Here is a 17,176-nt window from a genome sequence, read left to right as displayed (position 1 = left end):
CGTTTACAGCATGGAGACACTTGATGTGACCATATTGACCAGAGACTAGCATGATGATCACCTTTTAATAAACATATTAAAACATGTTTATTAAAACATATTATAAACAAATAACATTGTTTTTGTGTTTGTGTTTTATTCATGCGATAACACACGTGTGTGTGTGTGGTGCCTTGCATGGTCTCCTGCCATTGGTGTGATGTAAAGCACTTTGGATAAAGGTGCTATATAAATGTATAATTTATTTTACCGGGAGTATCTGCTTTGCCTATAGAGTACTGTACTGAGGATGAGTACTTTGTCCACCACTTATTAATTGGCCATTTTCTCTGGAAGATTAGGGAAGAAGCTAGACCCACATGCACTGGATTCACAGATCTGGATTTTCAAATCCAAATGGGTTTCTACTCGAGAGGTAGCCTACTTTACATCAAAGGGCAATCAAATTACACTGGTACACAGAACAAATGGGTATATTTTAGATATGGTAAATGGTGCATTTATATAGCTCTTTTATCCAAGACGCTTTACAGAGGGTGTGCAGTCCATTCACCCACCGATGCCGGAGGAAACCATTCAAGGCACCAACCTGCACATCGTGAGCCATTAGGGGTTCATAGTCTTGCTCAAGGACACTTGGGCACTAACCCTGGGAGCCTGGGTTTGAACTCTGAACCTTGCGGTTCCCATCCGGTCACTCTACTCCAGCCACTTTGTTTTTACAAGATCTAAAACCAGAAAACCTTAGTTCAAAATTATACATTTGATTTTCAAAGGTTCTTTCAAGATTTAAAGACTAAGTGAAAATGAGACCTTTATTTACTTTACTGAATGTCCATGTAAAATATTTTAGTTTTTAGTCACTGACTGGTTAAACACATTCAGTTTTAATTGATTGTAAAATCTTGATAATGAAACTGTATTTTGTTTGGAACATTTTATTCACAAGGAAAAGGAACACGGAAACAAAGATCAGGCAGTTTGGAACATTGCATGGCCGCAAACATGTTTTAAACTCCTAAATATATAAATAAATCAACCAGCTGTATAGTTTTGTGCTGTCCAAAATGTTTTTTTTTAATTACTTTGTCATGTGAGAAACTGGAGGAGTTGGCTACACAAATGAAATTGAAGATTCACTCAAACCACCATTTTTCTTTTGCAACCTTTGTGTAATCAATGGTGATTGTGGGGAAAAAGAAAAAAACTGCCCCAGTGAGTTAATATATTATATTATATATTAATATTGTTTATGCCTGACTGCAAGGCACTTTTTATTCATAAATAAGTATCAACTGGCCACTTTTGGCAACTTCAACAAAATGAGAATGAAATGCATAAATACAATTAGGAAATGTATGATCAAGTGGAACAATGGCTTAAACCTAAGTGTTCAAAGAATACAGTGTTTCTAACAGAAACACAGAACCCACAAACTACTCGGAACAGGGAAACGGAGTAATGCAGTTCCACAGGGTCTGAACAGTTCATCAAGGCCTCCATCCTGTTCTTACATCATTGCCATCATGGACTGCAAGGATTTGCGCATTGCTGCCATATCTTGCTGTTGCTGTCAAATTGTTGTACAAAAAAGAGAGATAGCAAAACATTAGACATGTTTTTAAGACAGACTATTGCTGTTTGCCAAAGGTAAGACAGAATGTAGTACATTTAACGAGTATTCGTCTCACAGTGCGAGCCCATTATTATAAATAGTCGATTCAGAGGTTTAAATGAATAAAGGTTCAAATTTTAGCAGGTTGACTTACTGTGTCCATGAGGACTTTCTTTTGAAGCATTGCCACGTCCTGGCGTAGCTCACTGTGAATTGACTCCTGTTGGCTGTAGTGGGTCTTCTCCATTGCTTCAAGGGTCTGTATACACAAGATAGAATAGTAAGGATTTACCATGTGCTCTCAATGCAAATTAAACAATTGTCAAAACTGCTTTCAAAATTCAGTGCAAATGTTGATGCAATCATGAAGATGAGGTCAGCCTTTATTAAATACTGGGAAATATATAGTTAATTTCAACAGTCAAATTATAAATAAAACTCTAGTACAAGACATGGCTTCATTGTTTATATCTTTATCAATGCCATTGTTTATATGTCAATGTGTTTGAGAATGGAAAAAATCCTTACTACTACTACCTGGGTGTACTGATCTAAGAGCTGCTTGAGAGTGTTGAGCCTCTGGCGCTGTGTGACCCTCATCTGCTGAAACAGCTTCTGCTGCTGTTGGAACATAGTCTGCAAACACACAGTCAAGTATTAACTAAGTGCATTTAATCTGTAGAAAATACAGTAGGGCTTAAGTTAAGGGCTGTAAAGTAACTAAGTGCATTTATTCACTTTTGTTTTGTTCAAGGCATTGGTCCAAAATCATGATTGGCATCAGACCCGTTATCCTTTCAGCCTTAATGTCTGACTGTACCTCGTGCTGTTGACAAGTTTGACTAATTAAGTATTCAATCAATAATCAAACCCGATTGATGTGTCATCGACCAAGCTCATATTGTGAAAGTGAAAACGTCCTCAGTATGTGTGTAAAGTGGAAAGGAAACATTACCGTCATTTTGTCCTGTTGCTCTTTGGCCTTGATCATGTCTGTGTCCCACTGGTTCAACACAGCATTGAGCTGAGAGCTGTAGTCATCAGAAACTTTACTCCTGCAACGATAGAACACACTTCATCACATAGTGCAGTATCAACCTTCATTTGACCCAGAGCTTACCAAGGCACAAAGACACTGAGAATGGCACAGCAAACGTCATCAGCTGTGCTGAGCTGCCTCGCCACACCGTCAGGAAATACAAGCCAGTGCAGTTTTTTACAAGGCAGAGTAACAGACATTTCCTTTAGACTTTTGTACTAATTAATTAAGATACCATGTAAACATCAAACATAGCAACATGTTACCTAAATAACATTATTAGCATTTGAGGTTGTATGTAGTTAGTTCCTCATTGATGGTATTATCAATCTAGTTATTCAACTACTAAAGTGTTCATCAAATGCTATTTTATGGTTGTCTTCTGTATTAATAAATAAGGCTTTAAGGTTTGAGCATGTGGTGAACAAACATATTATTGACTAGCGTTATTGTTGCCCTCTATTGGAGCAATGTGTAATACATAAAGCATAATAATACTACAGATGCTAGGTTTGATGACACCTGGCTGGCTGGTATACTAGTTTCTATGAAGCACTATATTGTTTTTTATTTGCACTTTACTTACAGTGTTGATTGATAGAATGAACACTTTATTAGGGCCGATTCATACTCCTATTTTACTGCTGTAGTGCCAAAATGATTTTGGCTCGTCAGAAGATTTCAGTAGCACCGAAGAGCCGACTTTAAGAGTCGGCACCCCCCACTGGCCCCAGCCCAGCCCTCGCCCACAGCTCAGGTTCATACACCGGCCCTTGGATATAGATAATCTTGAGCAATGATGCCTGGGTGATCTTCTACAAAAATGTGTTGTTCCATTTAATAAATATGAAACGATTCAATCATAAAAGAAAAGAACAGAAAATCAATTGTGTACCTCTCCTTCTGCTGTGCTGCCCACTGCTGCTCCATCTTCTGCTGACAGCTCTTGGTTATGGTCTTGGCGAAGATATCCACACGCTGTCGCTTGGCCAAGAAGGCCTTACTAACGTCAGCTACACGCAGCACAGAGACACACATTATAGTCATTCGAGTTTGAAATGTGAGAAAACGTGAGAGACGTGCGACACTGCAGAGGCAACTTACCTCCAAATTTGTCCAACATGCCCAACACTTCGCCTCTGCAAATTAAGGTAAACGACAATGCACATGTATTTAGTCAACATTTAAAAAAAAAAAGAAATTAACCACACAAACACATGCAGCATCCTTATTCTTGTAATTTGGCAAATAAAGAGAGGCGATCAACAAGCTGGGCTGCTGGGGACCCCTGGGGGACCCCGGTAAACACAGTGTTTAGGGTTGAAGTGGTTAATGATGAACTGCTGTTGGCCTTACCCCTCGTGGGGGCCAGCATCCTCTTCATCATCCAAAGGGTGCTTCCTTCCCTTCAGAGATTCCACTGAAATTGAAACATGAAACCAGATCAGTTATTTGGCTCAAATAAGTCAGACACCAAGGTTTATGTAGAATGTATTTTATATAGAGCTGGGACTCGATTAAAAAAATTAATCTAATTAATCAGAGGCTTTGCGATTAATTAATCTAGATTAATCGCATTGTTTTTTGGTATCCCAGTGAATCAACGAATAGTGACTACAGGATACCACTCATTTTCAACATTTTACTGTCATTAATATACCTGTTGTGGAAATAATAATAAAAAGTCACCCCATTCTGTGTTGCCTAGAACTGGAGGTCTGAATTTTTTTTAGTAACAGTAACAAGTACATCTCAGTGACATCACAAAGCTGTACTTACTTCATACTATAGTATGTACAGAAAAGCGCCCAGTGAGAAACGTTCCGCGGTGAAAAAGAAGGTGCGATTAATTTATCTGTAGTTAATTGCGATTAATTTTTCTGTAGTTAATTAATCTAAATTAATCGCAATTAGTCCCGGCCCTAAATTATATAATTGTGTTTCCTTTGCTTGATGTTTTGTGTAATTTAAAGCACACTGAATAACCAAGTTGTTCTTGAAATGTGGCATACGAATAAAATGTCCTTGCCTTGCCTAGATTTTTCAACCTCATGCATTTGTCTATAATTTCCCTGCAAACATGTAAGCGCGCGCGCGCACACACACACACACACACACACACACACACAGACAGACACTCCATAGTCCATACCTTTCTCTTTCTGGTCCAAGTCGGGTTTGGGTGAAGATGACAGACCTTTGGCCTTTTGACCGCTTCCCTTGCGAGTTGCCATGTTCTGTAGGACACAATACATTAGGATTAATTAATAATGTTACTTAATATTTTCTTTAATTATTACATTAGAAACAAATTCACAAGACTTTATTATTTATGGACAAACGGAACAGAACACGTTGTGTAGGCCTAGACACGATGTAATGGTGCTGTAGTGTAGTCCCTCTGTTGTGTTAGGGTATATACGTACAGGCTAGTGTTGTACTCAACACAACAGAGGGACTAGAGCACCGTAACAAAGCAGACAACACAATATTAATAGTTTGCTATAGATTCACTGGAGGATTATATTCATGAACTATTGCACAAAACACACATTTAGACTAAAATGTCTAAAATATATCCTCTCGCGCGCATTGAGACGTGAACCACCGCGTGCTCAACCTGTGTGAGCTAGCTTGTATTCTGCGTCACGACGAGGTCTAAATGAAAACAAGTGAATTATGACTCATAATTCGGTCAAACCTTAAACATAACCACCAGTAGAGTTTGTTAACACTCACCTCTGTAAGTAAGGGTGTTTTTTAGACGGCAGTAGTGATGAATATAATAACTATAAGCTGCTTCGCTGAAGACAGAAGAACTAACTTAGTAAAGACGTAGTGAGGTCTCGAGACGAAGTTCAGCGCGAGACACAAAAAGGGCGCTCAAAACCTTGACAGTTATAGGCTTCGTCCGTACTGCAGTGCCGCTCACCGAAAACAGCCGAGCTAGCTCCGAAAACAGCCGAACTGCAGCTGGCTCCAGCCTCCGACGAACTAGCTCTGAAAACACACACACACACACACACACACACACACACACACGCACGCACGCACGCGCATTAGTCTATCTGCATTTACAAGAAGTTCAAGAACCCTTACATTTTTCACAAATTCACTGAGTGAATAATTAGGCTGTTTTTCCGCATTAAAAAAAGAAAAAACATTGTAGCAAAGCCCCAGAAACCAGTCAAGAAAAAACTAAGGTCATGCCAAAGGCAATGGAGTTTATTTACAGCATCATAGCATCATAGCTTGTACAAATGTACAACAACAACAACAACTGTTAAAGTGAACAAAAAAATGTCAGTGATCATCTGTTAAAGTTTAAACCACATGATAAGCCTATCCTCGGTCCCAGGCTTACTTGGTTGCCTGTGCAGGGAGTGAGGGACAGCAGGTGCAACGAGGCCAATCAGAGAGAACTGCACTGAAAAGCTCCAGCTAAACCGAACGTCTGTTTAATTTTAACAAGTCATCTAAAGCAGTAGGCCTACTGATTTCATTTGCAAACCTTAGTGAGTGAGTGACCGTGTTTGATGCATTAGCTGCTAGGTGGCTAGCTCACATGTAACATATGAGTGAAGTTCAAAAAATAAATGGGGGGGGGGGGGGGGGGCACTGGGCAGACACTGGGGACACTGGGGAGGCACTGGGTAGTCACTAGGGAGGCCCTGGTCAGACATTGGGGAGGCACTGGGGAGTGGGGAGTCACTAGGGAGGCCCTGGTCAGACATTGGGGAGGTAGCCTACTGGGGGGACACTGGGCATAATATCTATTTTTTGTGCGTGTGTTTGTGTGTGTGTTAAGTTGCACACAGGTGGTGAAAAACAACCATGCTGTTTTCGTGCTCAGACCCAGGCCACCCACCCAGCCACACACATAGCCACTCAAAAAATGTCAGTGATCTGTTAAACCATATGAAGCCTATAGTGTCCCTATCCTGGGATGAACATTCTGCAAAAATAGCAGATATACAAGCTCACACAATGCATCACAACGTTGTTGTTGTCGATCGTCAATTTACACAGCGGCTGTCCACCTCATGAACAGCTCTCAGCGGGTAAATGGGGCTGGTCAAGGTCTCAGGTCTCAGGTTTACCCCCTGGACCCCCCTGTGGTTTAAGAGGTGCGTTATTCATAGTATGGATTTTCGGTGGTTTTACTCAACACCGCTCAACGTTATTTCAGCTCCTCACCACCGGAGCAGTGGTCACCTCACCACCGAAAATCCAGACTATGAATGAGCCGTTATATTAGTGTATAGTGAGAAATGGAGCATATCAGGGGGATCATGGGCAACTGAAGGACTATTCATAGTCCAGTTTTCGGTGAAGAGGTGACCATTGAAAACTACAATATGACGTCACGCTGCTGTATGTTTCGGTGGTCACCGCTTCACTGAAAACTGGACTATGATTAGGCCTTAAGTATAGGGTTTAATAGCCCCATATGTGCCCTCTCCCTACGCTCATTCTGTAGCTCCGAACAGAATGAGTGTAGGGAGAGGGCACATATGGGGCTAAGGGTTTAAGTGATGTATAGTATTTGTGAGACTACATTGTTATCTACATCTAAAGACGAGTATTTTCCTTTCTGCATGTGAGAATGAATCAATAACACAACCGTAAGCCTAGATTTTCATTGACTTTTGGATTAGAACATTTAAAGGGATCTTTTATAGGGAAATACTTTGGCTATGACATCTTTCAGTGTGCTGTATATTTCCAGGTCACAAGTATATAATAATAATAATGTCTAGGATATAGATTATCCTTTTTATTTTCTTATCATAAAACATTATAAAAGACAGCATTTTTTTTTCTTCATTAAGTTTAATGCGTGGCACATAAATACAAATATTAACTAGATTCTGTACAACATTTACAATGTAAGAAAACACAAATGATGGGATGAGTCCAATAGCAAATGTTTAGATATCAAAAAAGCTCACTCACAACGGCCACAGCAGACAACCAGAGCTCGACTAGTGAAAAAATATCATTTGTGATACCTCTGATACAAAGGCACAAAATCAAGATAACTGTGAAGAAACACGCAAAGAAAAACAGTACAAAAAAGTAGATGTACAATATTTGTGCAACCAAGCAAAACTAGTTTGTTTTTGTTTTTTTTGACAATACATAAAATTTCTATTCACACGGCTCAATATTTGATAGCCCATGGTGACCTTTTTGGTGCAACACACCATATGTCCGACTAGCTAATCTATGCGTGATCAACTACAGTGCACGTGTGTGTGTGTGTGTGTGTGTGTGTGTGTGTGCACACACGCATGCACGTTCATGTCAGTGGATGTTTGAGTGAACAAATCTTAAGGATGAAGCTAAATCCATTTCCATTCATTATAATACGGGGGGAAAAATGCCTAAGTTGCATTAGTGACTTGAAACATGAGATTTTCCCTGTGATATTTCAAATCAAATATTTGTGCGCTTCTACATAATTCTAAGCAACGCAAGACAACATTTCGCCTGCACATTTCTATACTTGGAATCATTATTCGAGAACCTTCCAGCGTTATGTACGAATCACTGAATTATTCTGTGTATCTTGTAAAATGTGGTGAAAGTGGTAAAAGATCATTCCTAATATTTAACTGCAATGAAGATTGTGATCTAACAACTTCCAAAGTGGATAAGTGAACATTGAAGAGGTCTCAAAAGTGCCTATATACATTTATTTTTCTTTGAATCCTTTTTCTTCTTTTTTCTTTGCATTTCGCATAGTGACACATGCACTATTTAACTTGCAAAGAACAACCATTAGTGTCTAATGCATGTATATTGTATAGACAGTATTAGATACTGATAATGAGTCGGGTTAGTGTTAAGTAATGGCGTTCAGTAATGTTATATTTCCTTCATAGTGCACCTCAAAATCTAAATGAGATGGCTATGGCCCTGACACACTGAACGTGGCAGTGCACGCATCATCAAATGCACAGGTGATAGCAGCGTCGAGTGTTCCTTCCTCAAATGAAACACCTGTTGATAGCTGAATATTCTGCTGTGAACGTCTGTATCCATGCCCATCATCCACTTCCAAAAGGGGAAGAGACGGCTGAAGGTGCCAAGCAAGCCGGGGCAACTTTATTGGAAATGTAGCCTCGGTACCAGGCTTTCATTTTTGTTGGTGCAAAAATTGAAAGCCTGGAGGAACGCATTGGCCGCTCTGGTCTAAAAGTGGGAGTCAACCCTTCCGGGTGGGCGTCGCTCCAAATTATGTGACGTAGCGCTGCACTAGGGGGGAGAGGAGGGGCCGGGGGTGACGGACAGATCGATGAGATCCAATCAGGGCGTGCGCAAATCTCAGCCGCGACCCGCCCCTCTAGACCAGAAACCTAACACGTTAGCTCAGGCTATTGGAAATGCGACCAATTTCATTTTGATCGTGTTTAATGCCGAGGCTACTGCTGACCTCTACCGCGACAAACCACAGGTCACATCTACTCTTGAAGGACCATTTTCCGCATGGGGAGATTTCGCCTGGCAATACATAAATCATGGTAGTAATGGTACTCCAGGGGGGATGTCTTCCGGACCTTCACAAAGTACTAAGAAGGTGTACTAAGGGTGTCTTATACAGAGATGTACAAGTAGTCAACAGCTGGAATAGGAAGCATTTGGAAGTCCGTGAGGCAATCAATAAAATGTACAGTATGTGGCAGATTTACAAACTGAGGTACTATAGTGGCATCTCTTTCTCATCTCTGGCCTGGATTAGCAAAGGGCAAAAACAGAAACGGCACTATGAGAAGACCAAAAACAAAATCATTTTTTAAATCCTTCAGTCTGCCGAGTGCCAAGAGTTGAGGTCAGGCAGGCTAAGAGCTGAAGATTTAAAGGGATTGTGACATTAAAAAAAAGGTTTTGGAATTGTTCTTGTTTATTTTAGGTTTTCTAATAATAAGAAAACTTCAGACCACAGAAAATCCACTGAATGTTCAAAGTTCAGGTTTTCTGGGTGTAATTGAGGTCATAAAACCTAAAAGAAAAAAGAAAAAGAAAAATAAATTAAAATGAATGTCATAAAACCTTAAAAAAAATAAGTGATTGCAGAGGAGCTTAGGGTCTGAATGACAAGGACTTTGCCAATCACTGGATTATGCCTAGAGACTCGTCGAGACAAAAAAAAAGAAGAAAAAGGAATGGGCCATTCTGCAGTCAAAATAACACTCTATGAGAGCAAGAGACGTGGAACTCACTGCCAGTTATGTGAATATGGTGGCAGGCAGTGCATCAAAACTTGTCTTTCAGAGGTCGGTTCTATTTTAACCGGTGTGAACTCGTGTGATGACGTCCATGACACTTTCAGTGTGTCCGGTCCTACAGGGGCGCCTTGAATTTTATTCACGCATTTTTCTTCACGACTAAATGACCAGACTCGGATGTGTGTGCACTGTGCTCTAGGAAAATGATGGTGACTAATAGTCAAAATTCATTTTTTTTGTATGAAAAATAAACATTTTCCTCATTACACATTTCCTTTCCGTTACTCCACTTCTCCACAGTTATGTATTTGTTCCCCTAATTCATAAGTAAAATAACTCGAGCCCCACAGAGCTGTTTTCTTTTTCTTTTTCTTTTAAACTACCTTTCACCTTGACTTGTGCTTCAACGAACAGACTTTATTTAAGGCTAATACCGTACACTATCAATACTAATGAAGTACAATTGCCATTAGTACAAGCTGGTGACATAGTGCTCATTAACTCCTTGTCCACTCCTTATTCACCCGCTTCCTGCTTTCCTATAAACGTCCTTCCTTATGGAACATTACACCATGTTGACATGTTGTGATCTTCTAGATCTGCATTTTCTTTTTCTTTTTTTAATTTGTCAAACGTTTTGCCATTTCTTTAAAATGTACACTGATTGACATGTCCAAAATAGATTGGAACGCAAGGGTTGCAAGTGATTAAAGGTTTGACCACGGTCAAACATGGCTGTAGGCAGCAATACTTTGACACATCTTTAGAGGTTTGACCGATACTTCCGCGTTTGACAGGTGCTTGTCGCATAGACATTTCTGTCCTTTCTGACATTTTCCATGTTTACGTTCGACCAGCTCGGTGGCGGAACTCAACCCTTTGATGGCATGTCTTTTTGAAAGCAACAAGATGACGCCGTGTCTAAGGGGCGTTAACGGAAGAAGCAAGCCGATTGAATACAAGCTCCTTTTTAACGTTGTGACAACAACTTGGCGAAGTCAAGAGTACACCATGAAGCTAAAACTTAAAAAACCCGCCTTCGGCAGAAGGCAAGGGATGCAACGAGGAGGGGGAAATCACTTTGGGCTACTGAAGCTCACAATTGGTCCCAGCGGCACTCCATTATTTAACACATATAAAAGACATTAAACAAAAAATAATGTGACAGGATGTTTAAAAGTCGCACCCACTTCAAATCAATCGGATGTCTCAGGTTGAGACCCCCTGCCATCCCGTGACAGTATAGTTGTTACTAGTGTTCATACTCCAGTTTTTAGGTGATAAGGTGACCACCGAAACCTGCAACATGACGCCACGCCGCGGTAGTAAGCGCTTCACCGCGCTTCACCCAAACACCGTTTAGGTGGTCACCTTATCACCTAAAACTGGAGTTTGAATAGGCCTTTAGCCGTGGACAGCAGTCAATTTGCTGAGGTAGTGTACAGTATGTAAGTGAATATCAAGATTCCTGTTTTCCTATATCTATCCGTTCCTGTATAGTAGAGCAGTGTAGAATGCAGCAAAGCAGAGTACAATAATGCTAAAGTTGGGTAGAGTAGAATAGAGTGTGTGTGTGTGTGTGTGTGTGTGTGTGTGTGTGTGTGTTTGTGCACCAACATGTATCGATACTATACGGCTCAGTATACAAGAAGTGAGGGCCTTTTTAGGGAAGCGTGGGCGTTTAGCTTGTCTTCACTTTGAAACGTCGGCGGCATTCTGTCCATGGGTTCATGGTGAGTGAGGCTGTGCACATGGAAACAATAAGGTATGGTGAATGCAAGTGTGTGTGTGTGTGTGTGTGTGTGTATGTGTGTGTGTGTGTGTGTGTGCGCGTGTGTGTGTGTGTGTGTGTGTGTGTGTGTGGTCTTTATTGTTTGATCTCCAGGATGGATGGGTTGTGGTCGAGGATGGCCAGGATGATCTTGTCCATGTACTGCCTCAGACGGTAGTTGATCTCCTCCTGCTCCTTAAGAGCGTCCACCAGCTGGACGAGAGAGGAAGAAAGGCAAAACAGAACAGGAGAGAGAGAGAGAGAGAGAGAGAGAGTCTTGGTCATATACAAGACGAGGAGATGAGATTGAACATTTCCAACTACAAATTGGCCATTTAGCAGAGCAGACTCATGGCTACGCAAGTTAACGCATCATATAATTTCTTTCATGTACGTCCCAATATCAACATGCACAGTATATTATGCATAGCAAAAGACTGCTTGAACTGCGATACATAATGCATATTTGCGTGCCATGTATTCACAATGCATATTAATAAAATTGGTCGCTCACTCACAGCTACTTGTTTTTGTTTTGTTTTTTTAACTATTTATAAAGGATGTTTGTTTATCTCAATGAGGAGCAGTGAGAAACTACTGTTAAAGATGAAGTGCCACAATTTTTGTACAGTACTTCATTAGACACCCTGGAGTCGCTTTTATGTGCAATGGTGTATTCACTTTGTATTTAGGGTTTCTTCCTGGAGGCTGAAGCCCTTGACAGTCAAACGGGTCAATGAAATAAACAGTAATATAGTGACATCACACTATCAGCCCCTCCCCTAACCCCTCCCCCTTTATCATACAACTACAGCAGTGGGTGCGGCTTCAGTTCAGGTGGATCACCACCCATCACCACCCACCAGGCAAACCAGGCATACTTAATGAACTGGTGGGCGTGTCCAGGTAAAAGCATGAAAAAGTTCTTTCTCCTTATATTATAATGATACCTGATGATCATGTTTTAGGGTGGAAAAAAAATCTTCAAAGTATATATTCATTGTCAATACCGGCTGTATAGCCAGGTGCAACGTTTTAAACCCTTAATAAAGTATTCAAATGAACCAATAATCAATCACCTGGTCTCTGGAGGCGTTGTCGATCTCGGCGGCCAGAGACTGAGCCTTGGTGTGACAGGCGAACAGGTTCTTGGCCTCGTAGAGGCTCAGACTGAGGATCTGAGCGTTCAGGTCGTCGTTCTGGTCTCGCAGCTTGAAGTTCTCCTGGAGGTCGACAGCAGCGTCAGATTATTATTAAATGGCATGGTTCAGTCCGCTGCCCCCCCCCCCCCCCCAGGTTGGCAGAGGAAGTGTAGCGCCCAGGATTACATTAGATAATTGGCACTGGGTGAAAAGAAAAACTGGGTTACAAAATGGTGGGATAATTTTTTTGTAAAATAAAATAAAAAAATGGCTTGGTTGAATGCTTGATTCTGATTGTACAGTTGTATATTGTGTGTGTGCGTCCTGACCTGTTTGAGTCTCTTGACTTCGTGCTCAGCTCTCTCCCTGTGTGTGTGTGTGTGTGTGTGTGTGTGTGTGTGTGTGTGTGTGTGTGTGTGTGTGTGTGTGTGTGTGTGTGTGTGTGTGCGTCCTGACCTGTTTGAGTCTCTTGACTTCGTGCTCAGCTCTCTCCCTGTGTGTGTGTGTGTGTGTGTGTGTGTGTGTGTGTGTGTGTGTGTGTGTGTGTGCGTGCTGACCTGTTTGAGTCTCTTGACCTCGTGCTCAGCTCTCTCCCTGTGTGTGTGTGTGTGTGTGTGTGTGTGTGTGTGTGTGCGTGTGCGTGTGTGCGTGTGTGTGTGTGCGTGTGTGTGTGTGTGTGTGTGCGTGCTGACCTGTTTGAGTCTCTTGACCTCGTGCTCCAGCTCTATCCCTGTGTGTGTGTGTGTGTGTGTGTGTGTGTGTGCGTGTGTGCGTGTGTGTGTGTGTGTGTGCGTGTGTGTGTGTGTGTGTGTGTGTGTGTGTGTGTGTGTGTGTGTGTGCGCGTGCGTGCGTGCGTGCGTGTGTGTGTGTGTGTGTCCTGACCTGTTTGAGTCTCTTGACCTCGTGCTCCAGCTCTATCTCTCGGGTCTTGGAGCTGCGTCCCTGCCCAGGATGCTCCGTCTCCAGCTTGAACATCTGGAGGTGGTCCAGCTCCCGACGCAGGTCATCAATCAGCTGCACGTACAGTACACACACACACACACACACACACACACACACACACACACACACACACACACACACACGCACGCACCCACGCAGGCAGGTCAGTTGAGATGTATAGTACAGTATGCAGCAGTACATACAATACACAAAGACACACACATACAATAAATGGTGCAGACATGATGGGGGCTGGAGTGGGTATAGTAGTCATGAAGCCATCAGTAGCAATACTGTTAACAAAAAAAAAAGAGAAAAAAAAAATGAGTCAAACTAAAATAACAATAATAATAATTAAGCAATAAGCCACGAGAGGTCTCAGGTTACCGGCTATTTTACACTTCTACCTCCCAGCCAGTGTAAAATACCCGGTAAGCTGGGGCCTCAAGTGGCTTATTGCTTTTCTAAAACGGTTACAAACATATAGCAATATTAACCTAATAAAACTATTGAATTCACAAAAGTAGCTACGCTTTGCGCCACCAGAGCGAGCAACATAATTTCCTTGTTGTGCTCGGCAAGTAGGCTATGTGACGGGAGAATAGCGCTTGATGATTTTACGGGGCTGCCTGGAGCCACACATTCACAGTCATATGAGCCGGGCGGTGCTTAGACGCCCGCACGGCATGTGTTTGTAAAGCAATCAAGTGCTCCCCTTCCCCAGTTCAGCTACAAGGCTGCAGTTTGATACAAAGTGATTGCAGGAGTGGGTTATCGGTGAAATTTACACCGGTCACGTGACGGTAACCAGCCAATCACAATGAAGTATTGGGACTACCCGTTTTAGAAAATGACATTTTACATTAGGAAAGGATCTAGGTTGCGGTATTCATGTATATGCACGCTTTTTTACGTTTCATACCCAAATCCTAGACGGCACAGCCATTCTTTTAACCCATTTAGACCTGAGGGCGATTCTACAAAATGTCTTCTATATCCTGACAGTATTCAGGAAAAACCTCATGTTTCTATTATGTCAGTTGTTCTCAAAGCTTTTCATGCCCAGGACCCGCAAAATTATCTGTATTTGGCTGCCGACCCCCATCTGAACATATGTTGTTCCAGGGACCCCCCATCTGAACATATGTTGTTCCAGGGACCCCCCATCTGAACATATGTTGTTCCAGGGACCCCCCATCTGAACATATGTTGTTCCAGGGACCCCCCATCTGAACATATGTTGTTCCAGGGACCCCCCCCCCCCCCCCCCCCCCGCAGAAGTAAAGATTTGAGTTAAAATCGTTCACTCTGAAAGAATATATTCAAAGATTTGCACCACTTTTTCACGATTTTTCTAAACACTGCGGCGCTGTGGCGCTATATGAGCTTGTAGATCTGCTATTTTTCAATAGCTAAAGTATAACATAATGCTTGAAACACCAAAAGGAGTTCCCGCCCGGAACGGTGGCTTCCATGTGACTTGTAATATATCGTCGCTGTCGGGTGGAAACCAAAACTGTCACTTTAAACTTTAACCCATTTTCTCATTTGAATCCTTTAACCGTTAAAGGATTCAAATGAGAAAATAGCAAAAGCAGCAGACCTACAAATGGTAAATGGTGTATTTATATAGCGCCTTTATCCAAAGCGCTTTACAGAGATTGTGCATTACATTCACCCATTCACACACACATTCATACACCGATGGCAGCGGAAACCATGCAAGGCACCAACTAGCACATCAGGAGCAATTAGGGGTTCAGAGTCTTGCTCAAGGACACTTCGACAGTAACTCTGGGGGAGCCCGGGTTCGAACTGGCAACCTTACGGTTACCATCCGGCACTCTACCCCTGAGCCACCGCCGCCCCGCCAGCTCAGTGTCGAGCTTGTGGATCTGCTACATTTGATGCTTTTCTTTGTTTGCTATTTTCTATGTTAGATTTGACTGTGTAAAGCACTTTGGTCAATCTCCATTGTTTTAAATGTGCTATGTAAATAAAGCTTGATTTGATTTGATTTGTGTGACGCTGTAGTAATTGATCGAGTAGTGAAGTACAGTAGGTCAGAGATGGGCAGTATTTGAAATACATGTATTTGAAATACGTATTTGAAATACTTTTTTGTATTTTGTCATTTGTATTTCGCTGGGATGGAAGAAATGAGATGTATTTTGTATCTAAATACTTTCAGATTGAGTATTTTCTGTATTTCAAATACATAAAATACTTTTTTTGTTTTAATGTAATTTTATTCTCAAATGGACACATGTTAAACATATACACTGCCTCAGGTTTAAACTGTAGGGGCAAAACACACGCACCCACCCATACACACAACACAACACAATGTGTGATGTCACTTATATTCCGCCTTCTGATTAATCAAACAGATTGATTGATTGAAATATTTATTAACAGTTTGCAGAATTACAGTACATTTCAAGCACAAACTCAATACAAAGACTGTTAACTATGAGTAGACGACCCAATTAATCATTACACTTGTTTACAACAGGGTCCACCATGTTCAATTCATCAAAACATTTAGATACGTACAAATAGACACTTCTATTAGTTAAAGAACAGAACAGGAATTCATCATAAAGGAAGCAAAAAGGGAAAAGAAACATATACAGTGAGGGGACAAAAGGGGGGGGGGGAGGGTGGTGGGGGGGATTCAGATTTTATGGGGGCCAGTTTCGAATTGCAGCTGTCCGTAGGTGCCCTTTGAGAGCGGTTTTGAAGGAGTCAAGGGATTCACATGTCTTAATGACTGTTGGTAGGGCGTTCCACATTTTGGTGGCATAGGAGCGAAAATAATTTAGTCCCTTGTTTGTGCCGGATCTGGGTTGTACATGGTTTGTTGCACTCCCTCTGGTGGTGTGGGTGTGGATGGACTTCGTTTACATTAAGGAAGTATTTAGACAGGTACATGGGTATCTTGGTGGTGTATCGAATCTTGTGGACCAGACCCATTGCAAGATGCTGTACTCTGTCGTCGACCCTAAGCCATCCCAGCCTGTCAAAGTGGGCAGGGGTCACGGGGTGAGGTGGGTTCTGGGGGTGAGGCCAAGTAGGAGCCTGACCAGTTTGTTTTGGGAGGTCTGGAGCCTTGTTTTAAGGGCCTTTGAGGTGCTTGTGGTACCAAGAGGTGCATGCATAGTCAAAGAAACCTTGTACGAGGCCTCCTGTTAAGGTCTTCAAGGTGATTTTGTTGACCAGTGAGGAGATCCTGTAAAGGAATCTTGTTCTTTGATTGACTTTTTTGATTACGTTGGTGGCCATTTTATCACTATGCATGCACCTCTTGGTACCACAGCACCTCAAAAGCCCTTAAAACAAGGCTCCAGACCTCCCAAAACAAACTGGTCAGGCTCCTACTTGGCCTCACCCCCCAAACCCACCTCACCCCTGCCCACTTTGACAGGCTGGGAT

At 41.9% G+C, this 17,176-nt stretch overlaps 2 protein-coding genes across 2 annotated transcripts in view; both read right to left on the bottom strand.

The window, feature by feature from the left end:
- Positions 1–1,510: 1,510 nt before the first annotated feature.
- On the bottom strand, positions 1,511–4,888 carry sycp3 (synaptonemal complex protein 3; the record flags this gene model as incomplete). The annotated part of the gene is made up of 8 exons (XM_083779155.1): positions 1,511–1,570; positions 1,770–1,874; positions 2,153–2,251; positions 2,571–2,670; positions 3,550–3,667; positions 3,759–3,793; positions 4,011–4,074; positions 4,807–4,888. The coding sequence occupies 8 exons, from the start codon at positions 4,886–4,888 to the stop codon at positions 1,511–1,513; spliced, it is 663 nt and encodes a 220-aa protein (XP_083635281.1).
- Positions 4,889–11,753: 6,865 nt separating this feature from the next.
- rab11fip4a (RAB11 family interacting protein 4 (class II) a) overlaps positions 11,754–17,176 on the bottom strand; it is a gene marked incomplete at both ends in the record, with an annotated part of 83,421 nt that continues 77,998 nt past the window's right edge. Inside the window, 3 exons of the mRNA XM_083779154.1 lie at positions 11,754–11,870; positions 12,737–12,880; positions 13,682–13,813. Of these exons, the coding sequence (XP_083635280.1) occupies positions 11,754–11,870; positions 12,737–12,880; positions 13,682–13,813 (393 nt within the window). The remainder of the gene's footprint in view (positions 11,871–12,736; positions 12,881–13,681; positions 13,814–17,176) is intronic.

Source organism: Protomyctophum parallelum, assembly GCF_964188405.1.
Source record: "Protomyctophum parallelum genome assembly, chromosome: 13".
In the NCBI taxonomy this organism is placed as follows: Eukaryota; Metazoa; Chordata; class Actinopteri; order Myctophiformes; family Myctophidae; genus Protomyctophum; species Protomyctophum parallelum.
The sequence above is the reverse complement of the archived record's forward strand: the minus strand, read 5'-3'. Positions and strand labels throughout refer to the sequence as shown.